The sequence below is a fragment of the Castanea sativa genome, chromosome 8 (assembly GCF_040712315.1).
Source record: "Castanea sativa cultivar Marrone di Chiusa Pesio chromosome 8, ASM4071231v1".
Taxonomy (NCBI): domain Eukaryota; kingdom Viridiplantae; phylum Streptophyta; class Magnoliopsida; order Fagales; family Fagaceae; genus Castanea; species Castanea sativa.
In genome coordinates, this window is record NC_134020.1 from 46,922,382 (window position 1) to 46,942,820 (window position 20,439).

Sequence of the window (20,439 nt, forward strand, 5' to 3'; positions counted from 1 at the left end):
TATATATATATATATATATATATATATATATATATATATTATAAGAAACTTAAAAAAAAAAAACTGTGGAGAGTAGTACTGTACACAGTAGAGTCATATGGGTTTGACAGCTTGTTCACTGATTGGCTCCAGTTGGGGTCTCTGTGTATGTGTTGGGGTGTGTGGCAATCAGGTGTACTAAGGTTCAGGGTTATCATGTGGGTGTGTATCCATTGAATCATGTGAAGTGTGCTTTTAGCAAGTGCTTAAAAAAAGGGTAAGTTTTTATGTTTTTTTTTTTAAAAAAAAAAAAACTTTTTTTTGAGCTTATTTTGTCGCATCCTCCCAAAATAAAAAATTCACCACAAATATGGCTCTCATGTGATTAATTAAAGTACACAAAAAAAAAGGAATTCATGATTTTTAATCATTAATTTTAAGTATGGGCCAAAATAAGGTAAAGAAGAATTAGTAGTTAATGAGGTATAATTATTTAATTGTATGATTTTTTATATGAATCTAGAGAAATATTCTTAATATCTCTTATTAATGATTGTTTTAAATATATATATATTTTTTTTCTATTGAGATTTTCATACTACCATAGAACTTTAAACTGCAAGATACAAGCCTTTTCTCAGAATAACAGTTGATGTAAGGCTGACTTGGTGGTCTATTACTTTATTTTTTTTTAAAAAAAAGAGTAGCTTGGTAGTTTAAAGAGCCTTGTAGTTGAGTTATTTATTTATTTTAAAATTGTATAATTCTTTTTTTAAAAGGAAAAATCATATAATTTAATGACATTATTTGTTCTTTTCTAGGAAGAGAATTAGGATTTGAAATTCTCTTTCTTCATTAAAAAAGAGTGACTTGGTATTATAATTTTCTCTTTATAAAAAATTACTGACAGTTTTACCCCAAAAAAAAAAAGAAAAAAAAAAGTGATTTGGTAGGATATAAACTGTCAAGAATCTTTTTTTTTTCTTGTGCATTTTGGCAATACAATAAACACAACAAAATTAATAGATATGATTTAAAACCTATTGTCTAAAAAAGGTTATGCCACTTGATTATGTTGTTCCAAACGTTCCAATGGGGCATGGCATGATGAGAATTAAGAACTTTAATGTGCTAAGATTATGTTTGGCAAGTAGATCACAAAATTTCAGATACTAAAGTGCATATCTCCAAAAAAAATCGATTCAAATCTCTAAAAATAATGATTGAAACACCTTTATTTTTTAAGGAAACAACCTTTCTACTATTTCCAGAAGGAGGAGGAGATCTTTTAGCAAGTAGTAGTAAAACTAAAATGACATAAATTCACATGATTTTAAATTCCCATGAGCCATGATTTTAAAATTTGAAAAATAAAGACCCACTTTTTAAAAAAACGCGTTTTGGAACCCCAATTTTAAAAACAAACAAAAAAAAAAAACCCACTTTTTTTTTTTTCCCATCAGAGAAATTTTAGCGAAACGGAGTCTTAGCCGCAATTCTGGCCTACACACACTCACGAGTAACGCAATCATTTGCACTTTATTACACTAAAAAAATTGGGAAAAAAAAAGATTTTGAAAAACAAAGGCCACGCGCTTTCCCGATTGTTTCGTTGGTTGTTTTGTTGCGAAATCGCTAAGTATCATTGGCGCGTGTCACTGAAGGCGAGTGAAGCTTAACCAGGCGGCGCCCATAGTTGCACACTTTGCACTGCTGTAAAGTGACGACGTTTTGCCAACTGCCAGGGGGTAAATTTTTACTTGATACACGACAAAATAAAATTAATTGCACTTTGTAAAAAAGTGAATCCGGTGCTTCTGGTCCCTTTTGAATTTTTTTTAATAATATTTTTAATATCTTAATTTTTTAATTAATCACTTTCCAAAACACAAATGTTTGTTTCTTTATCCTATACTTTGTTTCATTAAAACATTATTTCTTTGGTTATATCATCTCTCTTTTTTAATTATTAATTTTTCTCCTTTTCAAAACATCATTTTTTTTTTTTGGTTACCAAGAAAAAAAAAAGGGAATAAAAATGAGTGTTTGGGGGCAATGAATAGCAAGATGTTATTTTAGGCTATGTGTTTGGAAAACCAATTTGAGTTTTCTATTTTTTTGGTTCATTTCCTAAAATTGGTGTATTCCCCTATTTTAGAGAGACCGATGTGACTAGACCAATTTAGGAAATGAACCAAAAGAATAGAAAATCAATGTGAATGCTCTCCATTTGTTTTTCCATGTGTTTTTGTTTTTTTATATTTAGCGTGATGAGAATACATGTCAATTGAAGACAAGTTTAATATAGCACTTAGTTAGTTAGTTAGTTCAGTCAGTTAATTTTTTTTTTTTTTTAAAGTGAAAAAACAAATCTCCTAATGTTACTTAATTTATAGACCACCACAAACAAACTTCAAAAAAAAATCTCTCAATAGTAATTTTTCTCTCTCTTAGAGCATCTCCACTGATGCTCTATCCACAAAATCATCTATAATTTAGAAAGAAAAAAAAATCATAAAATGCTCCTCCAATGATCTCTCTAAAAATGAAAAAGTATTTTGCTCATGAATAGAGACTTTATTGGTCAAGAGAGCCATTGTCAATGAGTAAAAGAGTTAAAAAAAATATAGTTTCTCGTTACTCTTTCTCTCTTTTCTCACATAATGATTAAAAATAATAAAAAGGAAAATTCAAGAAAGAATAAGTAAATGATACTTAAATTGGATAGAGAAAGGATATAAAATTTGTTGGAAAATGTATTTGAAAAAAAGTAGATAGATTAAATGAAAAAGTTGATAAATAAGCCTCATATCATATGTTCGAGATGCTTTAACTCCAGATTTTCGTTTCTCACACTAGTCCATTAGTGAGAGCAATTGCCAAATTGGTTATTTTGAAAAAAAAAAAAAGTTTAATTTCTTTAGTAGTTTCGTTTAAATATTTGTAATCGATCTAACTTTGTAATTTTCTTTAGTTATTTTATATATTAAGCTCTCCTTTTGGATTGGATGAGTGTATATATTAAATTATCTTTAAAAAAAATTGTATTAAACTTAACTGTTAAAAGTTTGTTTTAAGTTTTATAGATTTTTTTGGGTGTATATGTGTGTGTGTGTGAGAAATTACTTATTTAAATATATAATTGGTTAATAAATTGGTTAAGTCCTTTTCAACATAAATTGGATTGGATATGGATATTAATTATTTTGTAAATGGGTTAATAAAAAACTCAACCTATTATTAAGAGCTATGTAGTTCAACTAATATTTCTTGATATTTCTCATAGAAGATATCCAAAATTCAAATCCCCACTCTCGATTTGAAAAAAAAAAAAAACCTTTATGAACTACCAATCGAAATCCACCAAATTTGCTCATTTGTCAACCCTAGAAGAAAGGGGAGGAGCATAGTCAAATCCTAACAATTGTGTTGGATTTGGATATAACCAACTAACTACCATGTTTAGCTGGTCATTGTTTGAATGGTGCAAGCAACAATAACGTCTAGAGGTATCCTACACTTTAGGTCAAAGGGGGATAAGTTAGAACCATTTATTATTATATTATATTGGGTTAGGTTTAATTTATATTTGGCTACTTTGTTAATATTACACGTTTTTAATAACTTTCCACTGACTGAATTTTTTGGAAAATTTATTATTAGATTACATTGTTTCTTTGTACATTTTATATTTGCATCATATAAAAAATGTTTCAAGATCAATTATTTTTTAAATTTAAAGTTTTTATATTTTAAAATTATACAGAAAATATGAATTAATGACTTAAAGAATAAATATTCAGTTAATACAAAATTTATCATGTTTATTAAGAAAAGAAATTCAATAGCAAGTTAAAATATATATATATATATATATATCAATTTCTTTAGTATTGTAATTTTAATAAAGATTTATAAGGAAATTTTTTTTGGAGAAGAGATTTAAAATGTAACTTAAATCATGGGAAGACCACTAAAATTTGGTTGAATAACTAACATTCAAGCTGCTAGAAGAGTCAAATTCTATACTAGAAAGTAAAAACTAAAGCTTGTTAGAGGAGTCCCATGGAGTGGACCAAGAAATCATTTTTCCAGTCTTTCCTATATTCTTGCCAAGGCATCTGCTGCTTTTTTAGTTTCACAGTTTAGAATGTCGTACTTCAAGGGCACAAAGCTAGATCATGAAGTACCTGAAAATAGTTAGCCATGTAGTTAATTAACAAAGCTACATCTAGCAGAGAGTCAATTTTGCAAGCAATGAGTTCCCATTGAAACAGCTACCTATTCATCCCTCGCAAGTCATACCCCAAAGAGGCATAGCTCAGCCATGACATTAGTAGCCCAAACAATTGACCTAGGCTAAACCCTGAATTCAACAACCATCGCAATCACTAGTGATTGCGATGGTTGTTGAATTCAGGATAATCAGTACTGATTATCCCCCATAATGGTTGGTCCCCTGGTTCATATAAACCTCACAGCTAGTACCATGACTTTGAAATACTCCAATTTATTGTGCAATCTGTAAGAATTGGGCTTATGTTAATGATTTTTTTTTTGTCTGTTTAAAATGGGTTGAATATGACTTAGTTTATATACATAAAGGATCCATACATTAATATGTTGTGATCATATTGTCACTTAGGAGCTTTATAATTTAACTAGCATTTTTTGATGTTTTCAAGCAAAAGACGATTTGGTTCAAATTTGGATTTGTATATAAAAAGTATGTTGTGATCATATTCAATACCGGATCTTGGTAGTTGATAATACACCTTGCTTTTATTGGACTCAAGTCCCAGTTATAAACGTGAGATGGAGTGTAGGGTCATTTTAAAGTTTATTCATAATAGGTAAACGTTTACTACAAATATTAAGAGTAAGCCTCCTCTCCACTCTTATCTTTAGATAAGATTATGAAGAAAAGAACTATTTGAACCGTGTGTCAAGTGCATACGTGTAATTTCACTACACTCATGGCAGCTAGAAATAGACTAATAAATCTAAGAAAATGTGCCTTTTTTTTCGGTTGAGGTAAAGATTGTTATAATTGGAAAAGATTTCCCAAACATAATTTTTGAGGTGGAGATTTATTTGACCCAAGCATTCACGTGAAATCTAAGGAAACTCCAGCACTAAAAATATGATAATGTTTTTGAATATTATAAACCTTTAGTAGCACACTCTATATAAGTATTAACCTTGCATAAGATATAACCTGTATATATGGGAACAGAGATTTTGATTTTGATGAATCAAGTGGCTTTTTTATGAGGCATTATTGGGGACTCTGAGTCAAATTGAAAATCATTTTAGTGATCTCATCATAAGGTAAATCTAACAAGACAAAAAAAAAAAGAGTCTAGTCTACAGAAATTGAATATTCAATGGAAAGAAAGAGAGCCCCTATTTTTTCTTATGACATATCTGATGACGTGTAGACACGATACCAATACCATGTTCAAATACTGTGGCGGCTTTTTATGAATATCTGGAATTCTTGTTTCTTTGATCATAATTCATATATATTAAAGAGAGATTGAAATATATTGAATTATTTCATTGACTTCGGTATTGGATTTTAGGACAAAGATTTTCTCCAAAAGAGTAAACTCTTCGAACTTTCAATGATAAAATTAACATGATTACATATTTTTTACGTTCTTAACAGTCGAGGCGGCACCGTGTCTTACTTAGAGACCACTTTGACTTGAATATTATTTTTTTATATATATACTTTAAAATTTTTAATTTTAATTAATATGGGTTGATGATCACCCTAGAAAATAAACTTGACCACTTTAAAAAAACTTGAACACCCTAAATAAAAATTTGAATTCTCCAAAATTTGGTCCAATGAAGGTTGAACTAAAAAATTGTAAAAAGTACTATATTCACAATATTTTCACATTAATTTTACAACCAATCCTAAGTGTTAGGTTGTAACAGGCGGATAAAAAAGTAATTTCAGTGATAAAATTAAATTAGAACCAATAACAACTTGTCATTTAGGCTTCGTTGTGAAAGTGTTGCTAAAATATTATGCATGTAGCACTCATAAAAAATTTCTCAAACAAAAAAATTAGCCTAAAAGCCCAAATTAAATGTTTAATTTTGATTTTTTAAATTGTGTTTTCTAAAGGCATATTTTAAAAGCGCTATAAATTTTAAAAGCACATTTTCAAATAGTTAGTCTATTATCACTTGATTTAATACTTAGTTAAATTTGTTGGCTTTATGTGATTTATTTTGTACATGTGCATATGTACAAAAATAATGCTTGAATATGTTATTGAATAAAAACAATATAACACTTGAACGCCTAAGTCAAATATGTTGAACGAATTTATAGTTTAGTTTTTATTCTTTTGCTAATGTACGGGCCTCACCCCCCGTTAAGCCCAATCGCCCTAAGGCCCATGAAGACTAACTCGTATAAGAGCCCCGCACTGATCACACATGGGGGTTTGAGCTCGAAGTGCTCGAAGCAGCCTGTGGTGTGCCCCTGCCGAGCACATAACTTACTGACGGGACTGGTCCCAACGCCACTATCATTTTCCCCCTCCCATCACCAAACATCCACTTAGGCGAAACGGTACTGGACTTCCCCTCCATTGCCTAGGGAACGCCCCTGCCGAGCATCAAATCCAGTGGTGGAGCCAGTTCCAATGCCACTGCTACCTTCCCCACTCACCATTAAACCTCCACCTAGGGGAGAAGGTATTGGACCTCTTATTCCACCCACCAGGGGAATGATGATGATCACTCCACTAACCTTCGCTATAATAGGCAAGGGGAACTCAGTTGGATGGGGTTGGCAATTCCAGAGTGGAAAGACTAGAGAAAGTAATATTAATCATCTCCAAGGAAGAAAGGGGAGTGTTAGTGAGAAAAGAGGAGAGACTCAGGAAACGGGACAGGCGAGCATAGTGCCACCTGTGGTAGGAAATCCAAAAACCCACCATACAAATAGATTGTGAGCCCAAACTCCCCTTAGGCCTAGTAGCCTTATTTTGGAACGCACAGCTAATACTATAGACAAATTTCTTATAAAGAAATCACTTATATTACAAGATTCATCTTCTACATAAATTCGTATTGACTTGAATAATCTTCTTTTGAATCCTAGTTTATAAGAAAATGTCTCATCTTTTTATATTAATGATCAGGATGAAATAAAAATAGTATATTTACAAAGATGCTTTTTTCAACTTTTTGGCCATAATTTCCTTGAAAAAAAAAACTAGTGGAGTATTTCATCGATTTAATCTTGAACTTTATGTATCTTCACCTTTATTTATTTATTTATTTACTGTGAAGTCAATATATTCAAGTTTTATTTTTATTAATTTTTTTAATTTAAGACTTTTAATGACCACTCTAAAAAATTCTTGGATCCGTCACTGTTAATAGTTAACATACATGTCAAATTTCATTCAAAATGAATGTTATTTATTATTCAATTCATAAACTTATTTTTTATGCATAATTTAATATTATAAAAACTTGATACTAAAACATTGATTGATGGTGGTTTTTGATCTCCTTGAAAATTTTCAAGTACGAAAATATAGTTAAAAAATGCAATTTAATGATAGAATTGTCAAAATTCACATTCAATAAAAAATATATATATATAAAAAAAAGTTTGAAGGTTTTATCTCCAAACAATCTTGTCTTTTTTTGAGCTTAACAAGTTTTAAAATAACCAAGAGTTTTGTAGTTTCTTGAAATTAGCCAGGCTTATGTATTTAAAAGAACTCTAGAGAGTGTCCATCACAGAAAGCACTGGAATACTGTCATGCATACTGATCTAGTTAATGAAAAATAAAATCTAATTTATAATCATAACTCTATATATATAAAATAAAACACCAGATAAAACTTTCTAGTTAATTAAATTCCAATTAGAATAAGAACGTATGGAAGCAAAAGAGCGATTAAAGAATGATTGAATTGTGTGCAGCCTGAGCCAGTTGCATGGTCTGAATTGCTGTTGACCTTGGCTTGTTGCAAATTCATACAAATTTAAATAAACAGAGATGACATACTTTAGGGGTAATGTGGCGCATCGCACCTCTCTCCAGCTCACCTACAACGTTAGCCAATAATAGCAATATAATATAATACTATACTATTATTACAATAATACTAATTGAACTAATACTAATAATAATGATAATGATATTTAATAGTGCTGTCTATATAATAATGTATTTTTGTTAAGAGAGTGACTTGTGGACTCACAAAATTAAATCAGAGGTGGATAACCATTTATAAGATCCAACATTTTAATAAAAAACATTTTATAAATAGGGTATTGGGGCTATTGGCTAACATGATTGATTAAGTTTGTTGGAGAAGTATGACTATGATGAGAGATTTAGTATTATATCCTATTCATTTCATTTCATCCATAGTTTGGTGGAACACTATCCTTAATTTGTTACTATAATAATCTAGCAAAATGTGTGTTTCAAACTTTCAATCCCTCAATATTATTGACTTAATTTTGTTTAAATATATAACTAATGGACTTAGCGTGAGTGAATTATCCGGAAAGCCATGATTTTGTTAGTTTGACTTTGGGCCATGACCACAATATAGGTCAGTTATAGGCTATCAACCCCTCATAATTTAGGTCTTTAGAGGAAAGAAGTTGATTAGATATCTTGGGATAAAGCCTAGCCAGACTTAAGAAAAAATGGGAGGTAAAAGCGGTAGTAACAGACAACTAATCATAATTTGTCATATAGAACAATTGTGATAAAATATGTGATACTAACATTATTGTTATATCATAAGTTTTTCTTTCTTATTATTATTTTTTTGGTTTATATTGATTGGGGACAAGAAATTTACAAATGTCATTAATGTGGGGTTTTGCTGACATGAGAGGTTCACCCAATTCGTTTACTCTTATGAAGAAAGATTACACATTTATGTCTGTTTTTTTTGGTGTTTAAGTAAAGATGAAGAAAAAGAATGTGAATTTGTTTAACCAATTGCTTTTCGCCAAGCCAAATTTTGAACTTCATTTAATATGAGATGAGTTGTGTCTATACTAATTAGCTCCATTTCTATATTAAAAATGCGAGACAGAGCAAAGCATGTCCCAACAATGTTAATCCTGCCAATGATATTGCACCACATTGGCATATGAAAGTGACCATGGTCATTCTCATGATTACGTGATTATAATTTAGTTTTGCACAACATGTAGTCATCATACATATGTCCATAAAGTGACGATTTTTAATATTTTTTGGGTAAATGAAAAATCATTATTTTCCCTTATTATAATATTGAGAAAATGAAATAAAAAATATAGAAAGAAAATATAAAAGTAATAAGAGAACTAGGGTTGTTTGGCTTTATTAAATTCATAGATACTGTTACTAGTCTGGTAAAAGATGGGGTGCACGAAACTTCCAGGAAAGTGTCTTGGTTAATACTTAATAGTAATACTAAGCAGTGGCTTAATTGTAACAAAAAATATAAAATCTTATTTTAGTAGTTGTTGGGCCATGGCAAATTGGGTTGTCTCCTTTTATTTTGGTGTTTTCGCTTTTCCATAGGGTTTACTGATCTTTTGTTTTTTATTGTTTTTGTTTTTGTTTTTTGTTTTTTTGGATTGCACAGCTTTCACTGCTTTATGAAAATTTTTTTAAAAAATATTCAACAAAAGATAAAATAATAATAGCATATTTATAAAATATATTAAGGTAACTCTTAATTAGTATATTGATATTTATTGCTATTTAAAATATTTCATTTTTCGAACCTAACTGAAACGGTCTCTAATATGGTACTAAAAAGGTTATCAAATTATGACATTTTCTTTCATTTATTGAAGCAATCCCTCGCTGGCCTAGTTAGAAGAGTTGGTCCTAGTCTCCTAGAGTTCAATTATAAATGGTCGGAAGTCTTCTCTAGCTATAATATATAAAAGTGTCGTTTTAGATTGGATGAAAGTGAAAGACTGAAGCATTGATGAGGATAAAAGGAGTCATGAAAAAGAAAAAGAAAGTCACAAAACTTTGAATGTTCTAGTAACATATATACTGTGTAACTAAAGCCAAATTATCAGGGCATCTGTTGAATATTGTATAATTATCTTTGGAGTTTATTGCGAAACACTATAAAACAATAAGTAAAGGGTGTATAAGCTATAAGGCACACTCGTCCCAAGAGGGGTGGCCTAACGGTAAAGCTCTCGCACGCATGCGCAATGATCCCTCGTTCGAACTCTGGCGAGTATCGGGATGAGAGGTAGGAGCACTCATGTATCGCGCCCTGTACTGCTAGCTCTCTTGAGGTGCTAGGGTGAGATCTATGACATCCTAGTCACAATAACTATGGCTCAAGGGGGTGATTCACACATGATCGTCCTGCCCTCCTTTTAGATTATTAAAAAAAAAAAAAAAAAAGCTATAAGGCACACTCATGGTACACCAAACCAAAAAAAAGAAAGAGCTACACCTCATGCATATGCCACAGAATTCTATTCTAAATAAAGTTTCTAAAAAACAAAAACAAAAACACAACATCATTTTTCATGATATGCTAATTTGGCATATGAATCTAACAATTTGTATGCTTGACAAAGTGAAAATCAAGGTCTTAATAATGACCAAATGTTTTAATCTCTCTTGCAGGGAGAGTTAAAGAGAGAATTAGACTACCCTATTTGCCCTACTTTTATGAAGGATTTAAATAACGTGTGCTCTAAGGGCACACAATATTATACTATTTTTGGAGAGAGTTTTATCGAGAATTAAAAAAGTTTGACAACTTTTTCAATTTTCAATAAATTTTTTTTCTAAAAATAATTGACTTAATATGTATTATACAAACACACATTATCCAGACCTTTTATCAAACAAATGTTGCTATGATCATAGACAGAGACAATGTCTTTCACAGACACAGATCACTCCAACCCTTTTTTATTTAGTTAAAGAAAAGTTCCATAGACAACTAGACAGCACACAGGATTTAGAGGCCAAAATGCAAAAACACTGCAACAGCCCTGAAAACTCAAGCAAAAAGAGAAGAAGGAGAGACCTTTATTAATAGAAACCAAATAGAGAAACATAGGGAACTGTATAAGCTCTGGTAGTAGCTGAATTGGTCAGAGAATGAATGAATGAATGGCTGGATCCCACAGAGTTTGCACTTTAAGGAACAAGTAATCACAATTTCTGGGTGAGTGGGGGCACTTTAAGAAACAACTAGTGAATTAATGAAAAACAACCCGAGTCATGGGAACCATTTGTTTTAGGGTCCCGAGGTGCCGTCAAAGACTCCATTCAACTCCATTTGATTTTCCAGTATGCATGAGACTGCTGCCAGCCATTAACTTTTTTCTTGGAGTAATTAATTTATGTAGTATTCATTGACAACTACGTGTATTGGTGAGTATCTTGCTAATATATTCTCATTAGAAAATATAAAAATGAAGTTTAGTTGGCAGTAACCATTGAAACTTTTTTTTTATCAAACAATAATGAATAAAATGAAAGTTTATTCAATATATTTAACCCTAAATCTACTCTATTATATGTAGTATTTATTAACCTAATTGCTTTCAACTTTGAATCTACGAACTCTTTTATTTTTGACTTTGTTGAACATGGACCTCCCAATTCCCATTCACAACTTCAAATACCCACCTAAAGAATTGTTCCAGCAACTTTTATAAAATTGGATGGCTGCAACTTCGCTTCACTTACTGGATCTTTGAAACTTGAAATGGATCTTAGGATTGATACTTCAAGAGAGTTGAAAAATCTCCAATACTTGTGTACAAAACATGGCTCTCCAAGAGTCTTGAAAAACGTATTCTAGAGTTGTTTTTATACTTGATTTGTAAACTAAAAAATCCTAGATCAAAAGGTTAAAAAAAAAAAAAAGCAAAACTAGAAAATTGAATACTCAAGACGAGTATTATTTTTAATATTAGTTACCTCCTCTCTTCACCTCTCCCTTACATACATATCTAATCCAATATTTGAATTAATACATATTAGCCCATTAATCACCATAATTAAAAGGAATAAAATAATTTCTCTCATTTTTAACTTTAGATTAAACATTTTCACTAACTCTTTATTTTCCATATTAACTCCCACATATTTACATTTATGTTGTAATATAAATCAATTTTAATTATATAATATTAAAATGCTCCAACAAGTTGTATACATAATCTTAAGTGTGTATTTGGGAACAAATTATAAGTCAGCCTTTTGCTTTTTAACTTTTATGTACAACTTTTTAAAACCTCAAATTTTCTTAGTTTTTTCTCAATTTTTTATAGTACAAGTATATTTTAACACACTATTAAGAAAAAAAAAAAAACTAAATAAGTTATTTCCAAATGGATACTTATTGTCTTGGTGGGTTGGTTTGTGTTGTCAGGGTTTATGGTTGGATAAATATGGCCAAGTCCAAGATCAATCAGAATTATTGCATATAGGGTGATGCTTTAGAGTAATTCTTAGATACTCTCGGAGCACAAAAAATGATACTCTCTCCTCTCATATTTATGGTTGGGGTCACTCATTAAATTCATGATAGAGTCTACCATAAATGTGAAAAAAATTAGCATCATTACTTTATACTTTAAGAGTACCTAAGAATTTTCCGATGCTTTATCAAAACTAACGGGTCACACCTTCCTCTTCTTTTTCTTTTTCTTTTTTTCTTTTTTTATTATATACATGTATAATGGTGAAGTTTTATTGTAATTTTGATCATTTAAGAGGGCAATCACTAAGCATCTTTCATAGAAAGATTCACTTGTGTCATAGATTCATTGCTAAACTAATCTGCAATTTTAGCAAAAAAAAAACTAATCTGCAATTTGGCAAAGGGACTTCCGAGCTTCCACTAATAGTTGAGTGGGAGGATTGATGTCAAGAGCGACCAAGATGAGCAAGACTGTCCAATGATTGGCTACCCAACAAAGAGGATACATGGAATTGTATATGTAGTGTGTCAAATACATGGTATATTTTGTCATCAAAGTCGGCCGCTAAGATTATATATATATGTTTCTCTGTCAACAAGTTGGTGACTTGGTGTTAATCTAGTAGAAACGTTAGAATTAGGCCCCCACGAAAAAGCAGAAATTTTAGATGCTGATATGATATGTTGAGATAAGCAAGAATAAGTTCTGGTTAATTTTCAAACCAATCCCTTTCAATTTCCTTTTTCTTCTATTAATTTTCTTAGTTTGCTTATATAAGTTATAACAGTACAATAATGTACCAAAATAAGTGCACTTTATGGCATTCGTACAAGTAAAAAAAGAGAATAATGCATTAAAAATTAGTAAAACAGATTGGTATTGAAACTAGCTAGTGTTGCTCTTATCTATAACTTCGGCTTTGGTATGGGCAGAGAATTTGGCTGATATATGCCTATGTTCATTGTGATTAAGATATGGAATCTGTAATAAGAGAAGTGCATGGCATGAAGACACTTGATGATGATGACACTGAGCGCAGTGCACCACTCATTGAATTGTTGAACTTTTTTTCCCTATAGGAATTAGTGTTTTAGAGCACAATATTTCAAACTGCGCTGCTAAAACCATCAAATATTCAGGCTAATATTTGAACAATTAAGCATTAACATGGTGGATGGACTCAATTTGATAAGGGAAACTGAACTATACAAATGAGGTTGGATATGACTTGTGTGACTTAGCTGAAAATCCCCATTATTGACACAGACAGTTTGGAATAAGCAAATAGTTACAAATTCCACGATCTGCAAGTTGGGGGCGTGGAGACCACACCGATCTTCTTAACTTAAAGAAAAATCTTTCTCATTTTTTTAACTCTCATCTGAGGACAAAAGGAAATATTCCTAGTATACTTCCCTACGGATTCTCAAGCGATCGATGTTGATAATGATGATATGATCATTCAAGGCCTTTCACGTGGAATGATTTTTCAAACAGCCATCATTCATCCTTGTTGCCTTAATTTGATACTTAGGATTTAAATTCAGATATCTTTGTTGGAAATACAATAAAAATGTTAATTGAATTACAAAACTCTAAAAATACGAGGCCATTTTGTGGCGCATGTAGTGTTGTAGTGTGTCAATGGCACCGATATATATATATAAATGCAAGCTATGAATTTTGTTTTTGAAATATATGTCAAGTTTAATTTCATCATTGAATCATTTATGTTAATTTAATATCTTTTTTTTTTTTTTTAATTAGTTAATATTATTTTTGTTCTAAAACTTTATTTTAATAAGCGGGTCATTTTTGTGCTTTGCTCGGAAATGAAACAACTGAATTTTATACTTGGTTGTTAAAGACTTGGCTTGAGTCCATACTTGGATATGCTCCTTCTACAATTAATATAAATGATGACAAATTTATGGGTAAGGCAAGTTCAAAGATACTACCGAATACTACTCATTGTGTATGCGACATTTAAAATATATAAAAAAAGTTCCATAATATTTGATTCATATTTAATAAATATTCACTTTTTCAAAGGGAATTTCACTATTGCATTCATGATCTAATCACTATTGAAGAGTTTCAATTAGAATAAGATGAGCTTAAGACAAGTATAAGTTGGGGGATAATAACAAGTTGAAAATTCTTTACATGCAACGTGAAAAATGGATTCCAGCTTACTTGAGAATGACATTTTGTGGTTGGGATGTCAACAACTCCAAGGAGTGAAAGTATGAATAAGTTTTTTAATGATTATGTTTGTTCAAGTACAACAATAAGTGATGCATGAAAAGGTCTTAAATATGCAATTATCTTTGGGAGAAATGAGAAGATGTAAAGACAAAAGCTTCAAAACTAAATTTGAAAACATGTTACCAGATAGAAGCAAAGGGCAGCAAAAAATACAAGGCATCTAAAGATTGCGAGGAAGGAATGAAGAAAATATATAAGGTGGTCCCTCTTAGGAAAAGAAGTCCAATTTATGAAGTTAAAATTGAACTTATAAAAACAACTTTTACATGTTATATGTTTGAATTTATTGGAATTGTTTTGTGAAGAAATCTCTAGTAAACTTTGTCCCTCCATATTATATTTTAAAAAGATGGATAGTCAATGCGAAAAATCATATTATATATGAGATATTTGGTGATGATATATAGGTAGGCCACAAATTTCTTCCAGAATGATGAGAAATAGTTTAGTGCTGCAATTTTATGAAGTTGGAGAGGTGATGTCACAATCAATTGCCGAAAAAGAATAGTATCATATTGCCAAAAAATAAAAGGCATAAAGAGTTTCAACAAATTTGGAGTGGCATTCCAGTTACTCAAACCAAAAGATAGATTACCTAGTTGGTCCCAACTATGTGAATAAACTCAATGATTATTAGTAAAAACTTAAGTAGCAGCCTTGAATTAAATTCATCATTCTAAGGATAAAGAGACTTTGTGCAATGACCTAGTGTTTTGAGACTCTTAAAATGCAGTTGTAAGCACACAAAAAAAAAAAAAAAAAAAAAACTATCTAGCTCCATGAAACAAAGAAGGCAAAACTCTTGGTATTTGGGCAAACATAAAAAAACATGTCTTCTCATCTTCTTAATTGGGGAGGAATAGAGCAGAAGGTAGAGATGGGTTAGGGTCCCCTCATTCTTCTTAATACAGTTACTTATATTAAAAAAAATAGAGCAGAAGGACCACATCTTTTGTAAGGTAATCCCATACAATTGATACAGAGTACTTAATTATTAGAACTTTCTGGGTTTCATTTCTTGAACAGTTAAATTATTCAACTGGGGCAATTCCATTTATTTTGTTTATAAGAGCTATTGACAGTCATTACGCAACATTCAAAATGCAACTTATCAGAATTTTTAAAATTCATGCAAAACAAAGTACAGTTTTTGCTAATTGTATCTAGTTTAAAGTTGGGTTGTCAGGTGCTTCATTACCTTCTCTCATTCGTGGATCCTCTAACTATATAGAATATCAGTATGTCAGTCAGAAGCACAATAGTATAACAGCAAAAGCTATGTGTATTACAGTCAATGTGACCAGATGATGTGAATTCATATTTGCTGATTAATTGATGAGTAGAAACACAGCTATGTAATCCTTATATGACTAATGAAAAGACATTAATTTATGTAAGAAGATTGTGAAGTAAAATTGTTTATCCAATAAATTAAATACGTGTATTTAGTCTTTGGCATAAACAATTACTCAACAATAGCGAGCAACAATTATAAAAAAAAAAATAAAGTGAGCAACAACTCTATTTTTCTATCCAAAAAAGAACGGATAGGTTTCCATAGTTTTTTTGTTTTTCCTTTTTTATGTAAACGATGTTGTTGAAGAATTTTATATGGACATCGATGTTGTTGAAGAATTTTGTATGGACATCGATGTTGACATTTTAGGAGGAGACATTTTAGAAGAAGATAAGAAGGGCTTCGGTGGAATTTCGATAGATTGAAGCCTACCTTCCAACATCTCCACCACTTTAGTCATTGACGGTCGATCTGTGGGAGCACTTTGAATGCACCACAAACTCACTAATATCATCTTCCATTCCATTTCCTCTACCTCCTCTGCCATTTCAATGTTATTTCCAACATTCTCAACTAGATTTAGTTCTTGGTAAATCCAATCCGGAAAATATTTCTCATTAGTAAGAGATGCTCCTATGTCGAGATTCTTTCTTTTTCCAAGCATTTCAAGAACCAACATTCCATAGCTATAGACATCAGCCTTGTATGAGACTCCTCCAAAGCCTCGACTAAAAACCTCTGGTGCAATGTACCCTATAGTTCCTCTAGTACCAAGCATGGATACAATGCTATCTTTCCTTTGGCATAGTCTTGCAAGTCCAAAATCAGATATTTTTGGACAAAGATCTTCATCCAAAAGAATATTTTGAGGTTTTATGTCAAAATGCAAAATCCTTATGCTACAACCACGGTGTAGGTACTCTAATCCTCGAGCAACGCCAACTGCAATTTGGAAGAGTGCTTCCCTTTCCAATTGACAATTTGTTCCTGAAGGTCCTTGGTTGTTTATGAACTTATCTAGAGATCCCTTAGGCATAAATTCATAGACTAAAGCTCTTTTACTTGTTCCATAACAATAACCCAAAAGAGTGACTATGTTAACATGAGAAGTTCTACTAATGCTAGCAACCTCGTTAATGAATTCTTCACCACTACCTTTTAACTCTTTTATGACTTTCACTGCAACTAGACGGCCATCCAATAGCTTTCCTTTGTATACGCTGCCATATCCTCCTTGGCCTAGTTTTTCTTTGAACGAATTGGTCATTTTCCTAATCTCTGAATAACTATATCGCTTAGGTTGGAGTGAACCTTGATTCTTTATGAATGCCTTGGCATATTGATTCTCTGTCGTGTTCTTTTTCTTCATCACGATCATGATTGATAACTGTTCTCTTCTAAGGTAGCAAATCATCACAACAGAGAGGACTATGATCCCAACAACACCAGCCGAAGCACCTATATTGAAAGGGTGGAATTTAATCATGTAAATCATTCTAAACAAAAGAAATAGAAAGGTGTTTGCTTCCCATGAAATGGTTCACACTGATTATTATATGACATACCTATTAGAATCTTGAACTTTGGTGTCTGCACGAAGGGTAATCCTGTAGAACCTGCATTATCTTAGTATGAGCAGTTGTTTGGAAGATAATGTTATATATCTTTAACCAATTGAGGGTTCAAGGCACTAGGAGGTTAATTACATTCCTATTTATTGATGGCTTAAGAAGAATTAAGCACATATGTAAAGTTTCAAGTTTAGAAATTGTTGAGTCATGTTAATTGCATTCCTATTATTATTTTTTAAAGATGGTTGGAAAAGAATTTGAAACAAACTTGATAGGGCAAAAAAGTAATCTTAGTGTTAGGTTCAAATTTGAACCAATAACAACTAACCACCTATGATTTGTTGTAAAAATGTTGTAAAAATGTTGTGGACGTAGCACCTCTCAACTTGATAAACTCAACTACCACTGAAAGGTGAGGAATGATTATATTTAAAAAGGTTCAATTATAAATTGTGTAATTTTGATATATTTTTAATTCAATGCTAAAACATTTTTTTTTCATTTCAATTATTTAACTTCCTTTTGTTCCGATGTAATTCTTCTATCTAATCTGCACCATTAAGTCCATCAAAACCACAACGTTTTGAAAAGTGAAAAAAATACAAAAAAAAAAAAAAAAACCTAATGCGAAATTAAATAAAATTAGATAGAATAACCAAAAACAAATTAAAGTTAAAGAATGCTTAAAGGTACAACCGAATAAGACCTAATGAACAAAAGGATGATTTCTGCTTTTGATAATAGCTTTATATCATTAAACTAAGACACTAATCAATTTTTGATATAGACAGAGATTGAATTCTAAATCTCTTATTTAACTATCAGAGACTTTACCAGTTAAGCTAACTAGAACCTACAATCATATTTATACGTTAAGAGATGTGCATGTAGATGTCAATTTTCTTTATATATATTAATGTAAATTAGACCAACAATCTTTAAGGTTTATTGAACTAATACTCTCCTAAAAGTTTGTATAAATAACACTTTTTTTAGATTTCTATAAATAGACACACAGGTCCATGATTGACGTTTTTAAAGGAATATTCTATTTTCAAAACAAGATTCCTACCTAACTACTGACATTGACAAATTGATATTATTCTCCCTTAAGGAAGGAACAATATAATAGGCTATAAATTTATCTGATGTGTTTTAGGTGTTTATAGGAACTTCAAATGGAGATTATTATTTATACAAATATTTAGGAGAAGTTTTATTTAAACTTCAAAAGAGATACCAAGAGCTTTGTAATTCAATTGGTTTGTACTTTTTAGTGTGTCTATGCATTTAGGGTTCAAATCCTTCTATCCTGTTGGAAGTAAAAAATCAATTACTCTAAAGTTCAAATCTCTCTGCTCCAACTATCAAATTATTTATTTAAAAATTTGCATTCTAGAAGTATGAAAGCTAGCAAAGTCATAAGTCAATGATCAACATATAATATAGGTGAAATTCATAAATAAATAAAAAATTACTAACGAATGGTTAACTTTCTAGTTAATAGTATAATATAAAGACCAATCTCGAGGCATTTTGTAATCTAAATAAATAAATAAAATCAATATTAAATTTCCATCTCAAAATGGCCCAAACATGCAATCAAATAGCTAATTAATTAAAGCCCATAAAAAAGCTAATTAATTAGTTATCAATTGAAGGCTTAAGTGTTGTAACTCCAATTTAATATGAATACTTAAAGCTAATAAATAATAGAGAAGGAGACCAAATTAGAAAATGAAGTATAAAGAGAGGTTTGATACAAAATGTAAATGGTAAATTCTACTTTTCTTCCTTGAATTGGTAAATTGTGAGGTGAGGTACCCTATTTCCCAAAATAATAACATTGATGCAAAAGTGGTAAAACAGAGGTCAAGAAGCCCATTAGAGAGCTACCTAAATTAGGGACAAAATAGTAGACTACCTTAAAACAATGCAAAATGAACAAAATAACTGAAGCTCCAAACTTTAAGAGTAAAAAAATATACAAATAAGTTATTTCTCATCAAGTAATGAAAACTTGGTGAAGGAACTTAATTACCTGGTTTAGATTGTGAATAGCACATTTCTTGATTCAACTTGAGGTCATAACCACAAACTCCATCGGATTTGATGCAGTTTCTACATGCTGAGGAATCCACCTTCAATTTCACATCAAATCCTTCTTTCATAGATTGCTCCAATTTTGACCAATCCAATGTGTCTAAGGACTCACTGTACCGAACTGGAATAATCACACTTGTTTCACAATTCTCATCAGGACCAAGAGCTCCCCATTTCATGTGCACATCAAACAATGACCCAGTAGTTGTGGAGCAAGTGAGTTGTCTAGGTTCAGCTATCGAAGACAAAGCACAACCATAAGTTAATGTAAGATTCTGCAAATTACCATTACCAAAATCAAAGAGTGTGAAATCCAAGGTAGTGTTTGTGAACTCTGGTGAACAAAAACCAGACCAGTAGTCCTCCCTCGTAATTGTGAGTATCTGGGCACTGAGATTCACATCTAACACACGGTAAGTCACGTTCATAATCTCCATGGTAGTAACATTTTCCGTGCAATTGAGCTTTAGTCCTGGATAGCCACAACCAGTATAATTTTCTCCCCAGAAAGGAAAGCTAATGTTGTTGATGTTTCCACAAGAGAAAATGTTTTTGCTACAGTTTGAGTATGAATCATCTTTGCAAAGAGATAGATCAATGTTATTGATGAAGATGAAGAATATGAAAAATGAATAAACAAGAGAATTTGGAGAAGATGAGAGAAGCCTGGAATTCATTTCCTGAGAAGGGTCATGGCCCCTCATTGGAGTAGTAATGTTGGGGTTGAAGTAAAAAAATAAATAAAT

At 31.1% G+C, this 20,439-nt stretch overlaps 1 protein-coding gene across 3 annotated transcripts; it reads right to left on the reverse strand.

Annotated features, from left to right (window-relative positions):
- Positions 1-16,127: 16,127 nt before the first annotated feature.
- LOC142605535 (LEAF RUST 10 DISEASE-RESISTANCE LOCUS RECEPTOR-LIKE PROTEIN KINASE-like 2.1) lies at positions 16,128-20,439 on the reverse strand. 3 transcript variants are annotated; one of them, XM_075776938.1, is made up of 4 exons: positions 20,048-20,183; positions 19,632-19,928; positions 17,585-17,635; positions 16,128-17,477 (listed from the first exon to the last, which is right to left on the reverse strand). In XM_075776938.1, exons 2-4 carry the CDS (start codon positions 19,870-19,872, stop codon positions 16,330-16,332), a joined length of 1,440 nt encoding a protein of 479 aa, XP_075633053.1. In that variant the 5' UTR covers positions 19,873-19,928; positions 20,048-20,183; the 3' UTR covers positions 16,128-16,329. The 3 variants fall into 3 exon arrangements, with proteins under 3 accessions (XP_075633053.1, XP_075633051.1, XP_075633050.1); XM_075776936.1 differs by having other exon boundaries at positions 17,585-17,626; positions 19,632-20,439; XM_075776935.1 differs by having other exon boundaries at positions 19,632-20,439.